Source organism: Cryptotermes secundus, unplaced genomic scaffold (assembly GCF_002891405.2).
Source record: "Cryptotermes secundus unplaced genomic scaffold, Csec_1.0 scaffold70, whole genome shotgun sequence".
In the NCBI taxonomy this organism is placed as follows: Eukaryota; Metazoa; Arthropoda; class Insecta; order Blattodea; family Kalotermitidae; genus Cryptotermes; species Cryptotermes secundus.
The window spans coordinates 968,935-988,196 of record NW_019734964.1 but is presented as its reverse complement, the minus strand read 5'-3'; the positions used below and the strand labels follow the sequence as shown (position 1 = coordinate 988,196).

The 19,262-nt window shown below is 39.6% G+C and overlaps 1 protein-coding gene across 1 annotated transcript in view; it reads right to left on the bottom strand.

Annotated features, from left to right (window-relative positions):
• Nucleotides 1–8,829: 8,829 nt before the first annotated feature.
• LOC111869019 (protein pinocchio) overlaps nt 8,830–19,262 on the bottom strand; it is a 397,539-nt gene continuing 387,106 nt past the window's right edge. The window contains exons 3-6 of the mRNA XM_023860198.2: nt 11,327–11,387; nt 10,949–11,071; nt 10,295–10,424; nt 8,830–10,178 (exon numbers count right to left, since the gene is read on the bottom strand). Coding sequence (XP_023715966.1) covers nt 10,035–10,178; nt 10,295–10,424; nt 10,949–11,071; nt 11,327–11,387 — 458 coding nt within the window. The 3' untranslated portion in view covers nt 8,830–10,034. The remainder of the gene's footprint in view (nt 10,179–10,294; nt 10,425–10,948; nt 11,072–11,326; nt 11,388–19,262) is intronic.

Sequence of the window (19,262 nt, the reverse complement as noted above, 5' to 3'; positions counted from 1 at the left end):
GTCATGAAGGATGATGGGGTTCGTTGCCAACAAGTGTCATCGCTTTCTCCTGAGTGCTGGACGAAGATGATTACACAGGAAATTGCAGTAGTAAGCAGCGTTTACTGTCTGTCGTTGAGGTACAGTGTGGTGCACTATCACTCCGTCAGTGTCATATGCCACAATGAACATCGCCTTCACATTACTCTGTGTAGGGCGCACTTTCTTTGGGCGAGGAGAGCCGGGATGCTTCCATTCATCTGATTGTTGCTTCAAGTGCAGTTTGTATGAGTGAGCCCAAGTTTCATCCAGAGTGACGATCTTTCAAAGGAAGTCATCACCTTCCCTCTGGTACCAGTCCAACAAGTCCTGTGCAATTGCATAACGTTGCCATTGTTGCACCTCAGACATTGTATGGGGTACCCAATGCGCTGCAATTTTGCGGTATCCAAGAATATTGTGCAGAATGTGGAGCATAGTTTTGTGACATACACGTACCTCAGCAGCTAACTCCCACGCAGCCCATCAACGATCGACATCCAGCAAAGAGGCAAGAAGCTGAATTGTGTGGTTGTCAACATGGGGTCATCCTGAATGACGGCTGTCCTGAATGGCATCCCTCCCTTCATGGAACAATTTCACCCACCGTGTCACTGTGCGATATGGCAAAGCAGCATCACTACATGCTTCTCGCAGTCCCTGGTAGCAGGTTTGTGCACTACGACCTCGTGCAACTTCAATTTTTATCCAGGAGCATTGTTCTTGTTTCATAAACATGTTGTTAGGGTGCTTGAACTGGGCTCCTGCACTTCAAGATGATGCACAATGCAAGTCAATGAAACCCAACCAGAGCCACTCACTGCACTACTTCAACTGAACTACTGCTATCAGCTACAGACGGCGCTAGTGCCACCTAACACACATCTTTCATGTTACAGAAGTGTTGCCTACTTTTTATCCAACCCTTGTAATACACATAATTTGGTCCTGAAAGAGCTGATGGATCACTAGACCAATAAAATACATGTAATATATTAAAAAGGAGGACACATTTCTGTTAATCTAAAATTCAAAGGAAAAGTCTTATCATGCATGTTGAAGTGCTGTGTAAACAAACTGAATTCGTTTGTTACAAGTAAAGTTTACTGTAACTTGTTTGGTTTGTGAACCATAATTTCAACAATCTCTATGGAGTAATTGTTTTACAATTCAACTTACTGGTGAAAATTGGAACATTTTTTTTTTTACACTTTGCCTTGAATTACAGTGAGGAATGGTGCACTTTTGTCTTCTCAAAAAGTCAACAAAACTTTGGAGTAATGGTAGAAAGCTGTATCCTAATGTTTGGTGCAACATTGGACCTACTATAATATAGGAAGATGTAAGGATTTCTGTAGTATATGGTGTTCAGTGGATAAACATCATTCTCAAAAACGAACAGTCAGTCAGAAGAATCATAGAAGAAATTGTGGAAAGCCAAAGTTTTGAATCATTACTAGTCACACTGTATCTCCCAGCTGAGAACTGCCAAGCACTGTAGTTGTACACTGTTATAGAAGTGAAATTTTTAGTAATGATTTTCATTATTAGGGTTGCTCACTTAATATCATGCACATAATACATGGGTGTGCAGAAGTTCACATTTCTTTCCCTGCATTTTAAAATCTCTGTAATACCTGAAATTTAAAAACTTCCTGTTGCTGAATCGTTTACCACAAGGTTTAAGTATTTGCCCCTTGCAAATTTTGCCTGTAACTTATGGCATAAAATTCATGAGAAGAGAGTCTTTCAACAGGTTTAATTTTTAAGCACAAATGGGACTTCGTGTAGCTCCTAAAGTCTGAAACTCTTATTTAATATACTTCTAAAACTTGACTCAGATGCAATTTTCAGATTTTCTTCATGTCTTTCCCAATGGCATGACAGTATTCTAACCCATATTTGTTCAGGACAAAAATATTCCTCAGATGAAAGATTACCTTTTAAAAGTTTGCATTTGATTTACTTTCTCCAAGAAAGCTTTTGATGTGCACATTATTTTCAGTATGAACATTTCAAAGTGGCTGTGTGTTTCACTATTATAATGATGCATACACACGACCCAACAAGCCAAGCATTGTACCTTTTCTCTACTAATACCCTTACCCTTGTGTTAAAATGTAGTTGCCAGTAATGTAGTACCAAGGGATTTACTATCACCCAAGGTTAAAAATTAATGTGATACACATACACACTTTTGTTTATTGCTAAAGTAAATAATTTTAAAAGGGATGTAATGTATTTGACCGCTAAAGTTGGCACTAACTTCGCCGACAAGCGGCAGTCACTCAGCCGGTATAGTTCGCTTGCAGGCTAAAACCATGGAGGTTTCTTTTTTTTTAAATATATTTGAAGTTTTAAAACGAACATGGTGTATTATTTACTTGTTGCAATATCTTATGGCACTTACTTCTGCTGTGACAAATAATAGAAAGAGTTATATAATATTTGATATCTAATATTTACCTGTATGGCTCCAAAATTAAGTGTATTCATTGCTCAACAGAATTATTAAAGAGACTTCACATTTTATTAATTTATTATGGTATATATGGTATTAGTAGGATAATTAATAGATTTACTACCATCAGCACTGATGTTGGCAAATGCTATGACATAAATGGAAGCTTTAAATGATACTCTTAATCTTTGTACACTTCAAGGCTGTATCCTATTCTGATATAATCTTGGAGATTATTGCAGGTCTTTCTGAAATCTGAAAAACTCTGCATTAAACAGTTTTATAATTCTTAATCATTAATGTGACTTCAGCTACTCCCCTTTGAATTTATCACTGTCACTATAACATGGAGCAACCCTGATAGATTTGAAAATGCTCAGCATATGAACTGGTCTGGTATATGACAATAAGGAATGTTACCACATAAAAAGTGGAAATATATATTATCTAATTCAGTGTTTCTCAGCCTTTTCAGTGTAGTAATGCATGAAAATACAGTTCAGAATCTCATGAAACACTGAATTATCTATTATTGTGAATTTTGTGTGTGTATCTGTGAGCTGTGTTCATACTGTTTCTTCATACACTGCCAAACTTCTCATTGTGAAATTTCTTCATAATATATATGCTGCAGAGTTCACAAAAAAAAATATTTTAGGAACATTAGTAAATAAGATTCCTTACAAATAAATAAAATGTAGATGTCTATTCTGAAAGACCAAGTATGTAACAAATATTAAGAAATATTAACAAGATCAAGGCAGAAACAGAACAAAGAAACAGCAGCACAAGCCACAGAGATGACAAAAGAAGTCTGATGCACTGTTGTTACCGCACTTTGTGAACTAATGTTTGATGCATACAAACACAATGGAATTCACAGCACACTGGACATGATACACTGATTTACTGCCAAATTGTGCACATTACAAAATGTTTTAAAAATTATATGCATGCAAAGAACATGTTTTAACAGATATTTATAAAATATATATGATACCTGTAACAGAACATACTGTTAATTAAATATTTTACATCAGTTAATTTGCTACTTATTGGAACATTACATAACATGATTTAGCCTTCTAATGATCCAAATTTAAAGACAAACCCACCAACATAGCCTTTAGAAATGTTTTAATTGTGGGGGGTCAAAAACAGTTCCTGCCTCCTCCCAGTATCAACTTGCCCACCCAATGACACAGTGTTCTCCCTACCTGTTCTTCTCAAATAAAAGTACTTCTAACATCTTAGTTGACACCAAGTTCACTTTAATTTTAATATACTTTGCAATCTGAATTCACTGTTCATCATGAGTTGCATGTCGACTTCCAGCAGACATTAACAGCAAAGGTTCATAACTTCTTTAACAACTGTCTGTCAATTTCTATTTTCATTTATCATGTAATGAAATGGATGATTATATATGGTGAACTGGAAAGAATAAGGAAGAAACTGGTAACAATCACTTGAAAGGACAAAGAATAAGCACAAGATGCCTCAGACAGGATGCCTAGTGCTCTGTCTGGGTATCTGCTTAATGCAGATTAGGTTCTTATCAGGCTGCAAACATGTGCTATTCTGTTAAACCACAAGACTCCTGAATTGGTGCATGTACATAGGTCGTACCGAAAGTCATGAGCAACTTTTTTTGCATGCAACCTGGGAACAGCAGATGAAAGAGAGTATGGTGGTAGGTGGAACCACCTGTTGTGTTAACCTTGAGTGTCTTGTGACATCAATAGCTTGCATCACGTGACCAGTATCACTCCTAACAAAATGGCCGATAACGATGTCGTTTCGCCAGCGTGCTGTCATCGAATTTCTTGTGAAATAGGAAATTCCTGCTGCAGAAATTCACCAGAGACTTCAGCGTGCTTATGGAAGTGTGTGCATGGGTGTGAGCAATGTTCGAAGATGGGTGAAACATTTTAAAGATGGGAACACCAGCATCGAAGATGAGCCTCGGAGCAGTCGTCCTCGAACACCCTCAACTGAACGCAACAAGGAAAGAGTGGATGAGATCATTCAAGATGACAGGCGTATGACTGTGGACACAATAGCCCGAAAACTTGGAATAGGGCACACATGATTGAAAGCTTGGGCTATAGGAAAGTTTGAGCTCGTTGGGTCCCGCGGTATTGACTGAAGACCACGAAGGTCAGCGAAAAGCCATCACCTCAGAACTGCTGCACAGATATCAACATGAAGGCGATGATTTTTTGCTCTGTATTGTGACAGGTGACGAAAGCTTGTTTCACCATTTCGAGCCTGAAACGAAACAGCAGAGTATGGAACGGCACCATTTGCATTCTCCATCATAAAAGAAGGCAAAGACAGTGCCATCAGCTGCGAAGGTGATGGGCACAGTCTTCTGGGATGCAGAGGGGTTTATTCTGGCCGAATTCCTGAAACCTGGGCAAACCATCAATGCTGCTCATTATGTCCAGACGCTGCACAAGCTCCATAGTGCATTGTGCGATAAACGTTGGGGACAAAACATCATCATCCTGCATGACAACACTCGCCCCCATGCTGCTCGCCTCACTTTGGAAGCAATTGCAAAGATGGGATGGGAAGTTCTTCCACACCCCTCCTATAGCCCTGATCTGGCACCCTCCAACTAGCATCTTTTCAGATTTATGAAGGATCAGCTGCATGGACAACGTTTTGAGACAAGGGAGGCAATTCAGAAAGCAGTGTGTCAGTGTCTTCGGATGGCTGGAATGGAAACCACTATTATAATATCTTTTGTGGTTGGTGTTTTAGTGGTTTCTAATTGTATCGATACCCTTCTGAAGAGGGTCTATAGCAGGCATGTCCAACTTCAAACAGGTTGTGATCGACTTTTTAGTGTCAGAACTGCCAGTGATCTACCACCCCCTCCTATTGTCATACCTCGCTTTAAGCAAAAATATTGGTAAAAATAACATGACACATGATGTTTGTTGTAAAAGCAACATACATTGAAAATACAGACTACTTTAATATGTATTTTCCCTTCAAAATCTGAATATAATCATATTATATTACAAGTGAATTTACATGCTTTTCACTTATAGGCCTATGAGATCGACCAAAAATTGTCCCGTGATAGACCGGTCGATCGTGATCAATGCGTTGGACATGCCTGGTCTATAGGACCAAAACATGTAAAGGATAAAAGATTAAAAAGAAAAAACCTCATCCACACTGGACAGAATTGATTAACCTTTTGTAATATTGTTAGTGTGATGGACCAGAATGAAACAAATCATCCTTTTTTGCTATCAGTTGCACCAATGGAGCATTATTAACCCTCCCACTGCAAATTAATTTGCTGGTGCCCAACTCATCAATCAGATCCTTAAATCCTACTTGACCTGCAATTAGATACACACCACCATTTCAGACCATAACCTGCAGTGAAGCTCTGCCATCACTTTTAAAGACAAAACAGGTGCACAAAGAGTGATGACAGTGTTAAGATTGCTGTCTAATAAGTGGCAGCAAAGAAGTGAAAGGAACAGTCACATGGCAGCTAACTGCAGATTGGATAACCAAGGTTTAATTCCCAAATTATGATGTTTCCCCCTCATTACTGTATCCGGAATGGCTTTTAGAATTCAGATTTTACGGGTTTATTTCTTTGTTTCATTTAACACCACTGCCATTAAACAGTAACAATGAGATCAGATAAGGCAAGATGATGATGATGAATTGGGAAAGATGTGGGGAAAAGTCATGTTATATTTTTAGATACCATACTGAAGTATGACTGAATGATGTGAGATGATTTCATAGAGGAATTAACAGGCTGATGTACTGTTAACACTCCAGATGTCATTCAAGAGTTATTGATTCAAATATTGAATGGAAAATTGACTATCCAGACCAGAGAGTTTATGTGCAGTCCATCCAGGCAAATGCCTCGAGAGTGCTACAAATTGGCAACTGCCTCCTGCAGAGTCCTTATTTCCCCTTAACAATCATATTTCCACATCATTCACTACTAGATAACCTCAACAGTTAAAAGAAACTTCATGGAATAGAATCCTTCTGAAGCTAATGATCACTCAGCTAATCACCAGAAATATCCCACATATTATGGAAGCATAAGACTCATTACTGTGTTCACAAATGCATGCCACTGGTTCTTGTCCTGAGGCATATCAATTCAGTCAACATCATATTTCTTTAAGATCAATTTTAATACTGTCCTCCATCCACATCCAAGCCTTCCAAGTTGTCTCTTACCTTCAGGTTTTCTGGCTGAAATTTTACATTCACTTCTTACCTTTCATGACTGGTATATGCCTCACTCATTTCACACTCCTTGATTTGATCACTGCATCATTAAACAGCCTAACAGTCAATTATAGCATTTGAAACATTACAAGTAACTCTATCAAAACAAATAAACCACTACCACTTGTGTAACTTGTTCTGGTTCTTCTGTGAGTCTGACAAAAAAAAACACTTGCATACAGAAATTCGGCCATTATACACATTCTTCCAGACAGCTCACTTAAAAACATCTTGTGTACCTCAAAGGAGATGAACTCAAACCAAAGATTCTGTCAAGGGAACAGGAATAGGTGAAGAATGAATCTAGCACTATACCCAACTATGGCTAAGATTAAACTCACATCTCTTTTCATACCTTCACAATGTTCTGGTATAAACTTTTTCTTCATCCTGTATTATATGTCACAATTAAGCTTTATCAAGTCCTTAGTATGTATATAAAACACATACAGTACATTTAAAATACATGAGCTAGAACCTGACAAGCTCTGATAACACTTAAATAATTATTTATGTTTTAATGAGTATGATAAAAACTATTCAAATATATGAATGATACTCTATATTCTTATGACATACTCATTCTAGTCTTACAACTATTTCACATGTCAGTGACAGCTGAAAAGCAATAATTACCTCTTTTTCTGGTGAATGGAAGATACAGAACTGTGATCCTCATTCTTCTGCTTCTTGTTTGACTTTTGCTGCATGTGGTAGAGGTCACCCTATCCACCTAACCTAAGTATCTTTGACATTCTATACTGCTAGTTACCAACTTTTTAAGATACAAAATTTAATCTTGTAAGACTCACTTTAATAAGAGTACAGAATGTGAAATTCACTGTTATTTGTATGTATTAGTCTGACTGCAAAAATGATAGTCAAAGTAAAGTATATAATATTTTCACAGCCCATCACACATGAATTTGGGTATGTACAACTTTTCTTTTCAGTTCTCAATCCAAGGCAGTTCACTTCCATCACATTTCCTTATTGTGACATTATTTAATAATTATTTAACTTATACTACATAATTTTTATGATTTTTATATAGCTTCATTTGTTTTATTCTGTATTTCCTGTTAACAGTGATGAGACTGAATGAACGAAAATACTGAAAAATTTGTCTAGAAAATGGAATTATCTCTCATTCCCAAGTGCAAACTCCACTTTTGATCGTCTTTTAATATGAAGGTCAGATCACACTGCTTTATGCTACCTATTTTAAAAAATTGTTGTGTAAGTAACCATAAACCATGTGATTCTGTAATCTTTTGTATGTATAACTATTACCAACTCTTGCTCACTGTTCTGTTTCTGTACCAATTACTGTTCACCGTTGTTGTACAGCAAACTTTTTTCACTTTTTAAACATCTGACCCAATCTCTGTCTCTGATGCAGAAAATTATTTGCTAACTTCCTCATAATGCATATCATGTTCAATAAGATCTCCCTCTGCTTTACGTGGTTATCATCTATTCTGATTTCAGTTTCCCTTTCCAAGTAACAAAAATATCTGCCATTATTACACAAGCACTGCACCTAAATTTATTTTACCAACTAATTGTAATTACAAAAGTTGGCTGCGCCATAGCTCGAGTGGTTAGTTGCTGGCTTCCCACCGCGGTGGCCTGGGTTTGGTCAAGTGGGATTTGTGGTGGACAAAATGGCACTGGGGTGGGTTTTCTCAGAGTACTTCGGTTTCCCCTTCCAATCTTCATTCCACCAAATTCTCCATCATCATAATCAACCGGAGCAGGCTACAACAGGCCAATCAGTGGCTGCCATACTGAGTGGACTCCACCGCCCATTAAGGGAATTAAAAAAAAAAATACAAAATTGAATGAATGCATAAGGGTCAGGCCATAATAATCTGTCCCTTGCACCGCAATCTTCAACAATCTATCGTGCTTTAATAAAATAAGTTAATCTTCGTTAACAACTCATACCTATACGGTTCAGTGGAATGAACCAGATAATTCTATGCCATGGAAATCATTCTACCTTATAAACCGACACAGTATGGGCAATGGAATTGCAAGGTTAAATGAAAAGTAAAATGTTACAGCACTACTTCATTTTATTGTTCATCATTCATGTGTCGTGAAGTACATTACACTACAACAATGAACATGACTCTTTTAAAGAATATTTGTGACAATTATAAATTACTTCTCAAACATCTAGACATACTACAGTAATAAAACAAAGACCTTATATAACTATAATCTTTTCAGTCTGAAAATTTATTATTAAAAAATCTTGTTTTGATGCCAAATAATAATAATGGTTTTTAAAAAAGGAACAATATAAATGCAGTCAATAAAGATTCTTCACAGAAATAAATTACTCACACTCTTCAAGTACTTATTTTACCACAGTCGTGACAAGACATTGACTACAGAGATTTTGAACTTAGCCCAAATCTATAAGCACATACTGACATTTTGCTTAACAAGTTACATTAGTTTTGTTTGCTGAAGCCTTGAAAATTATGGTTTCCTTCTTTCTTTTTTTGGCATCCTCTAATACAAACATGGTTTTCTTCAGTAAATTAAAGAATTTTACAAAAGCAGAAAAGCTGAAATGTAGAACTTTCATACAAATATTGAGGTTACAATGTGATTATACAAGCTAACAGATTGCATGTGAACCAACATAAGGGATATAGTACAACTGTATCAAATTTTTTCTTATGGGATTAGATTTTGTCTTAATAACGAAGTTTCAACTTATACCCTGTACCAAAACATTAAAGATATTTAATGTAAGACACGTTATGATACAAATTTCCAAAAGTTTCTGTGATTTACATTTCTTCTGCTTCTTCTAAGTTAACGCCAACATTCAACTGAAACTGATTACAGAGACATAGCAGCCAGATGAACAAACCTGATACTGAAAAATAAATAAACTTACAAAATGTATCATTGTGAAAAAAGATGAAATGAGGGTGAATTTTGTTCTTTTTCAAACTGTACATGCAACTCCCAAGCTGATTACAAGCAAAGGTGGAAGTGGTGGCGGTGACAGTGGTTGTTGGCAGCAGACGATCATGCCTCAGTCTCAAATAACAACAGGGAGGCGGGAGTGTGCTCTTGATGCAACTGTCATTTACATTCAGCAGCATCAACTCACTCTAAGCGCAGTCTAAAAGGTGGGATGATGGGACACGAGATTCGGAACACGCACTCAAGCTGCTGGTCTTGTTGACCGTGCCCATCAGTCTGTTCAGTTGGTCCATTGCCACTAATGAGACGAGCATCGTCATGAGCTGGCGCCCAACTTCTCTAACCGATTGCACAGGCGAGATTCCTCTTCTGCCGTGATGGTCTTGAAGATGAGGCTTGGTTCTGGCTGACGCCTCAGTGCACACTCACCTTCCCAGCGTGCCTTGCCAGATGCATGAGACTGCAAGCAAAATAAACAGTATTTGCTTACTGCCTTGATATCTAACACTTCACTAGCACACCTGACTGGTAGTGACAGGTACAGATGATGTTTAATTTGTCAGCATGGTCCCCTACCATGGTGAGATCCCGCTTCCAGACGCTGTTGCAGCGACCATCACACAGTGGGCAAGGTCGTTCCAAAGAATAGCCGCCACATTCTCTGCAATCCAATGACACATGGTCCTCGTGCCAACTCACGCCACACCTGTCATGCACAGAAACACAACCATCATACAAACTGGCTACCACTGGGCAGCAAATCAGAATTTTCCATTCATCACCAGACCTTTTCAGATTCAACAAAGTATTGTTGAAAGCACTTCTTACATCTTAATCCAGCAAGAGGAGCACGGACTTAAACTTGTAGCAGTCTTACATTCATAATCCAAATCTAACCCCATTAGACCCCTTATGTATAATGCTTAAGCACCGTGACCACTGTAGGTCACGGTGCAAGGGCCAAAAAGGCCCACCCCTTATACATTCATTTATACATATATATAATATAATTTTATTTGGTCTCCTCAAAGTCTGAAAAGTATTACTATTTCCAACACTTACAGATAACTTCTGGTTTTCATTAATGACATATAGTAATGTTTATTTTCTCTCATTTGTAATAAGACCAGGAGACTGATTTCAAACATTCAATTTGGGAAATCTTCTGAACTGAAAGAACATCAACTAACGTTTCTCGTGAGGCAGAATGGTGTGGTGCAATAAACTTACGTGAAACAAGAGTTCAATTGCAGGCGGAGCTCCTCAATGGACAGAACGGCATCAGAATTGCCAAAGTAGTTGTGGAGCTCTTCCAAAGAACTCCCAATACTCTGACTCCTGTTGCTCAGACCACTGGAAGAAAATAAACACATCCTGTTATACCAAAACCTGAAGACCTCCATCCTAACCATGTTGTGAGTTTGAATTATAGGCCAGGCTGCCTTTTGATTTTATTATTTAATTCTGAAACTCAAGGCTAGATTCTTTTACAGTATCAGATTATTGTGTAATAAAGGAAAAACATCATTCTATCTTTCTACTGGTCTTTGTAGAGCTGAAAGTTTCATATCATTGTATCACCGCCACACATCTCTGAAACTGCCTTACCTATGATCTCGGTTATGCATTTCAATGGGATGAACACTTGCTAGTGACATCGGGGTTGAAACTGCAAAGAAGAATGAATCCAATTACATTTCAGCATGAGCCAACATACATTACACAATGCTAACATACTAAAATGCCATTAACTGTCCCAACTGACATGCTGATACTGTTAATGTCATTTATTTGCTTATTTCATAATTTTACGAAAATTTAGTTTCTTTCTCGCAAGTTAAAGGCAGCTGAATAACTAAACCAACCACACATTAACCACTGCCTACGTGAATTTTTACACTTTCCTGCAAGTCTTAACGGCGTGGTGGTACTTACTCTGCTTTCCTAGAACAATTTATAACCTATGCTTTGTTTGTGATTATTCGTTTACATCTGACTAAGTTTTGTGATTATTCACTGATATTTATGTCATTTGAAATGGAACACCTGAGAACACAGTTTACCGCTCAGCAGCAAGTAAACTAAAGGCAGTGGAGGTATTGTCCAATTTCGGAGCTATCTACCATAGCAACATCAACTTCATTTGGAGGAGAATATTACGCTCTCCTGGTTCTTTTCTCAGGCAGTCTGGTCGCTATCAATCACTGAAGACTGTAACTTATTTGCCAGTGATAAAAACTGGGCAATATAATTCCGTCATGCCACGCTCCGTGGAAAAGCACCCTTCACTGACGCACATCTTATCAGCACTTCTCAGTAAATCGAAGTAGTTATCTGGTTTTCACACACAATTCTAGATATACCATAAAAATGATCTATTTGTGCCAACTGAAAATCAAACAATCTTTGTAGATCCCAAAGTTTACACACTTTCACACTGATGGGACAACATACACATAAAAGACGTATATTTTAAGATGTCTAAAAATAAACATAGGTATTCCATCCTTGAATTTGCCCCTTGGGTAGCCGCCAAACTTCCTGGTTTACCCACCGATAAGAACCACAATATGACTTAGTCTATTTCCAATTTTTTGTGGCTTGTCTGGCTACCAGCATTCCTTTCCAGCCGCAGCCAAGCTTTTTCCCCCCCATCTTACCGCCAAAATCCCCTCCCACGTCTCCCCTTACTCCACCACACAAGCGTCTGCCTAAAACACTGTGCAGAGTGGAAAATTTCCACTACTTCCCAAGCCCGCCATGCCAACGGGTCATTCAACCCCGTCTGTGTTGCAGACGAACGGAATAGTGCAGCCAACCCTCCCTGTTAGAAAGAGATAGAAATAGACGCAATACTTCTCGTAATGTATTCTCATGCCCTGCCTTATTTTATTTTCTTTTTAATGCAACATTTACAATACATCGGTTCAATTTTGCACAATGTCGCTTGCTCTTCACCTTGCTCGACAAGTGCAACTGCGTGACCTGAAATTTCCCACGTGGAAATGCACGGAATGACGTATTCGACACGAAATATCAATGAAGTGTACTGTCTTCTGGGTTAACGCCGTGTTACAACGCACAAAACCATATTCTTCACGGTCACCTCTGTTAAAACTCAGAATGTAAATGTAAATTTTTAGCAATGTCATTATTAAATGAACTTTAGAACCATGTTAGAATCCCGGCTCGACAGAATAGAATCCCCATACTTTCTGCAAACACTAACAGAACGTTTTTACTGTGGACATGTCTACTCCCAAGAGTATGGGAAATTTATTTCTACACAAACAAATGCATCCTCCTCACCAGACACAAAGAGTATTTCCATTATCTCTGGAACAAAATGGTGCAACGAGATATGAAGAGATATGTAAGATTTGGTGGCAGGGAATTATCTGTGCGATTCGAAACTCTCTGTTTGTAAGTACATACTATACTATACTATACTATACACTATACTATTCACTGTCGAATTTAGATGTTCACAGTCGATACGAGTGCAAATAGCAGACCACAGTCACCGACCAGCTACAAAAACATAATTCTGTCGCTTTATGTAGGTTAAGTTCACTAAGCAAATGACTGCAGCAGTCGTGTTACGAAAATGTGTTTTAAGATTATCAGTAAGAGAGCATTGTCATTTCTAGACTAGATTATTAAGCAATGCTTCCGCCGTTTTGCAACAGCTGTACTTAACTTGTTGTACAGACATGCGCAGAGATTCGTCTTAGTGAATCGATTCAGTTCATGATTCACCGACTTTCGTCTAAGTAAAAAGTAAGTAAAGGTATCCCTGTAACAGGCCGTGGAGGCCCATAGGGTTGTGATATCTTGAGGTTCCCACATTTTCTAGACAGTCGGCTCATAGATGGCGGTAAGGTTGTCAGCCTTACGCGCCGGCCGCCCTTTAACCCCAAGAATATTCTTGATACTCATTTCTGTTAGAGGCTGAGTCGGCCCCTGGGCCATAGTGCGGCTGAAGGATTAGGTCAATTGAAAAAATCCACTGACCTCAACGAGACTTGAACCCTCGAGTTTCCGGATTGTAGCGTAGTGCCTCAACCAACTACGCGTGCCCCATGACTTTCGTCTAATAACTAACGAAATAACCTGCAGCTTAACTTGACATCGCTTGATCTCTTGTAAAAATGACTACACGACTGACTTCAAATGCCGATTTCCGTGTGAGCTGGAATTGTGTACTTGGCTTGTTGCAGTATTTTCAATGTTCAGCATCAGTGTAGATGAATGACAACGATTCAGTATATCTGAGGCGCATCGATTCACTTGATTATTTTAGAACGTTCGTTCAGGAATTATCCTCTCTCGTAACGTGCATATGAGCGAATCCTAAACTATATTAAATCGGTATAAATCCAAATTCCCGCCACACACAATTGTATGGCGCAAACCGACGACCGTGATGACGTAGAACTAAGAGGAGGGGTGTCGAGGGTGTATGTATGAGTGTATAATTCAAGTCGACGTTCAGAGCAGTCACAGGATCGTTATATCCGAACCTCCATTGCGCAGGATCATTCAAATTCAGAGGGAGAAAGAGGGTGCGGTTCAAAACGACAGAGTACGGTACCCTACTGACCTTGCACTATGAGGCGTCGGAGGCCTCGCCGACGTCGGGTATTGATCCAGGTCAAAAACACTACTAACCATCCCCTCTCGCCCTTCTGCGACTTCGCCCCTCCATCCGTCCCAAAACAAAACATGATCGGGTTACTACATCGTATGCATGACAATACACTTTGGCCGTCATAACAGAATGCAGTTGCACTGCGGCACTCCTCTCCTACCACAAGATACTGCCACGTGTAGGGGGGTACGCGTGACAAAATGACGGGTTCTAGTTCGGATGATTGGATTTATTAGCAGCGTGGTTACACACTCTTTTAATTACATTTAAATACATGCACTTACAAATACTCCCTCATATTTCCAAATACTGAAATCTGCAGAGCAGAGCAGAGTAGAACTTACTTTTTTTTTTTCAGAGTCAGAGTTACTTTACGACTGGCAGTTCACCGCCAATCAGTTCGTCTTGGCCTCCGCATTGACCACACAGAAAACAGTCTATATTGTTGGACAAAGCGATGGCATAGCAACGGTCTGGGCACGGACTCCACAGAAAGCCAGTTACGTGATAGCTACCACTGTTGCGGTGTGACGTCATTGCGCCTGCGCGGAAGTATGTATACTGAACCATTTCCTAGAAGCGGGTTGCATAACGTCGTTGTTGTTCTGTTGCCAGCATATATCACTTATGTTTACCGATCCGTCACCCAGCAACGGTCTGGCAATCCACGTTACAATACCAAGCAGAGCCGCATCGTTGTTACAAATATATAACTGCTAACAAAACGAGGCAAACGCCACTCCCAAACAGGAAATTTAATAGTTAAGGAAATATAACCGTGCCCGCTGAACAAATCATGTTATTCCTCAGTTATCAAATGGAGCCTTCGAACACCGCAAAGGATTGGGAGGGGGGATATAGGACAGCAGTTCTGAATAGGTACACGTAAAGCCTCATTTGGGACCATATGAGATATTTCATACACTGTCAATTACAGATCGATACTGTTTACATCAATGTTGACTATATTTTTTGCAGAAAATGTTGACTATGCGACGTTATATCCCAGAACGTAGAGCATTTACTGTTCCGAAGTATAATTAGTACTCTGTAATACATAAAAATTATTCATTACATATTTAATTTTATTCTCTGCGGATATATATACATGCGCATACTGGTTCACGAATTCTTACGAAAGTATGATGAATTTGAACAGCAGGGGAGTCAAAATTAATGGAGATACATGGAAGGTCATAATGTGTCACAAAAGCCAACAAATCCTATAATAGGAAATGCATTGCAAAGAATCAAATTACTGGTCTCGAAACAACGGTCAGAGGCTGGACATTTAAATGTGAAGGAATCAAATTTATACTAAAAATATTATATGAAAGCCTTACTCCAATTAAAACGATATCGCGAAACATTCTACATAAAACCAATAAATATACCGTGGAGTCTCGCGTCGGTGGGCCAAGTGAAGCAAATTTTGTTGATCGCCCCCTCGAACAGACAGAATTATATGCCCAAAACCAAATTTAGAGTACAGAATCATCTACCCCGTAACAATTGTAGCTAACTGTAGTACATCTGTAATTTGGACTCCCTTCCAAGAGTAATTCCTTCTTTACTAACCGTAATTTTCACGCATGTGATAGACGAAGGGAAATTTCGGAAAGCCAAAAACGGAATAGCAACGCCAAATGGGAAAGAATATACTGCACTTACACTGAATTTTTGTAATATTTGCCATTATACAGATAACTGCTTCAACTCCAAATCTTATGAAATATAAATTTCGTGTGCACCCTTTGAACCGATCTCGAAATAAAAACCAGAAAGAAACTGCTCTTAACTTACAATAAACATCTGGTCCTATGATCGGCAACGTTATCTCGTTTCTCTGCTGCGGCTAGTCTTCGTTGCCCCAGTTTTATCATGCCTCACAAAGTAAAGTTTAGAACTTCCTTCTCTGCATGGGTCAACCAACGCCTTAAGGCTGCACGCAATCAGTTCCTTACAAAGTCTGGCCACCGTCCGTCAAAGCAATAAAATACCCTCGTGATTACGAACTTTTTGTACAATTTATATCGTTTGGGTGCCGGCCAAAAAGAGGTCGGTCTGCATCGTAAAATGACGCGATCAAAATACTCCTCCAAGCTAAATTTAAGTATCAACTCGGCAAGTCGTAGAAAGAGAAAAGAATGTATTTACAAAATAAACCGCCGTGTGGCGCGACATCGATCTCAGTCTGCCCTCAATTACGGATACTGACTAAAATGGTGAATTTATCTTTGCGCTTAATTAATCAGCGTCACCATTCTTGACATCGGCACTACATAGAGGTGAGGAGTCACCTTCATGCTCTGGCCGCCTTATCCCCGGTATCCATTGCATAGGAGGCTGGGTGGGTCCCAGAGCCGGTCTGCATGCTGTGGAGAAAAGCTGAGCTGAATCTCTCGCCCCTGCCAGGAATCAAACCCCGATTCTTTGGCCTTCCTGTCATAGCTCGTCATTATGCTGATTAAGCTCTTTGCACGTTGTTAGCCTACTTTCCTAAAGTAGACGGAGCGACGGCCGCATGTCGGCGATGTTAGTGCCAACTTTAGCGGACAGAGGGTGTCGCGTGGTCGGCGCAACGGATCCCCACGGCCGTTAATTAGTTCGCTTGCGGACTCGAGCCACGGAGTTATTTTCCTAAAGTAGGCATTTGCGATCTCCATGCTGTTTGTGTCTTAACTTATCTGTACCAATCTTTAACAAATCTGGTGTGTGCGTGCACATCACGGCACGTGAGTCCATCTCAACGACGCACTTCATATATCCGTCCCGGCAGTCTCTGTCTATATGGGTCTCCCTCCTTCTGTTGCTTGACAACGGCTCCGTAAACACGTTCCCGCTGCAACGAATACACGCAACAATGGAAGAACTGTTAGACGCGTGTCCGTGGGCCTATCTGTCTCCCCCTACAGATGCTAGGGCACAACTAGGTAAAGACGTCCTCGCTGCAACAAAGAACGGTTAGGTCGTTTTCCATGCGGTCCGTGTCGTATCAAAGGAAAGCAGGCAACTAGTTCTTCCCATAATTTGTTGTAAAACTGTGCTAATATACAGAAGAAATTGATAGGCGGGATGTTACAAAAATGCGATAAATAAAAATAATGCACGCGAAATTTTTGTGTAAAGCCTTAAGAGAATCCCTTGCGCGAAGCAGATGAAACAGAACGGTATTATTAATATACAATATTATTATTATTATGCAGCTAAATGACGATTGCGTGTCTAGGTGGGGCAGAATGTAACGACGGTCTTCTCTGATTCTGATTCTCGGGTTCAACAAAAGAAGGTAATATGAATCAAATGAATAATGGCTCTCGAGGGAGAATGCATCAAGAACTTAGTTACGAAAGGAAACATGCCTTTCAGGTTCTACCACAGATATATTAAGTCACTGCCATTCATGCAAACATACAAAGGAAACATTTCACAACAAAAGCTTCGGCTGATGTTATTTATAGACTAAAGCATGTTACTTCTTTTCCCTGCTATTAGATACGTGAACACCGTAACTTTTCCTTCTCATGCCTCAAATGTCAACAGTCTGAACAACGGTCACCCATCTCCTTAAGTCGGTCACCGCTTGCTTCCTGTTACAGAATGTCAGCCATTCTTCTGTCCAACAAACTGCGCCACTGTTGCTGATCCAGTACAGATGAGAGCTTTCTGCTTGCTACTGGAAACGGTTCATGCAGAGGTAAGCACCGAACACTATTTGTAGTTTGTCATACTACAGCGACATCCGCAGGACAAGCAACTCTCAGCAAACTATAAATTAACCGTTTAAAGCCCAATGCTTACATCCTTTAACATAATAGAACTCCATATTCCTGGAGGATTTGAACATGGGGACCTGGCCCTCGAGTTTGGGGGAGTCTCGAACCTGAGACAGTAAAATGTGGTCATGATTCCCACGCTGATAATGACTGCACTAGCGAAACCAGCAATTGTAAACGACAGACCCATCCTCTCATGAGAGATTGTTACGTAAGAACTATAACAGCAAACGTTAGGTTTGAAAATAAAATTACTGGTCGTGGTTCTCAAGGGGCTTGTCGCCAAAACGAAATGATTTGCGGTAAACCCCAGGCGTTAAGTAACGGACTCAGTCTTTAAAGCGCTGAACATGAGGCGCATTCCAAGCCTATCATGTACGTTCACGTAGTCCGCGTGGGCGTTAAGTTTTTGGTAGTGGGTGGAACTTATTGTTTTTCTATGCAGAAAATCGCCAGTTCTAAGATTCGTGCATGGCTCTGGGGGGGACGATACCACGGTACAGACGTTATGATGAAAAATATACTAACGCATATTTTAACGAGATATCGCCGTTACCCTTTAATTAACTTTGGAATGGCACACTACCCAGTGTAAACAAGATTAATATTAACAGTTCAGTATTTATGCATTGAATATTTAAATGGCTTTACTGTTTGGCCTCTGAAGACGGCTCCGAAGAGCTCAGTACACATAAGGCCATAAAAATATTGTCTGCATCAAGCTTGCTTACACTCTACAGTTTGTCATCCCGGAATTAATATACTAACGCAGCTGCCTGGATTAGAACTCAAGACTGTCCACCTTGTAACGTGTCGTCGTGCATGAGCGGGTTATGTAGCTCCATTATCTACTTCTAGCCGGCATTGTGTCTGCTTCGTGAATCAGAATAGAGGCAAAACACTGCGCAATACCTAAACCTACTTTCACCCATCGTGACTGAAATTTAACAGAAAAGAAAGTGATATTAATAAAAACGACGTAAGTTGCATAAGCACTTGCAGCTGGGCTGGCAGCTTCTGTAAAAGCCGATTTCCAGCATTTTGTAGTACAACGCCTAAGCAAGCTGGGCCGAAAATACATTGCTTATCAGTTATAGAGGACTATCACTATACGTGA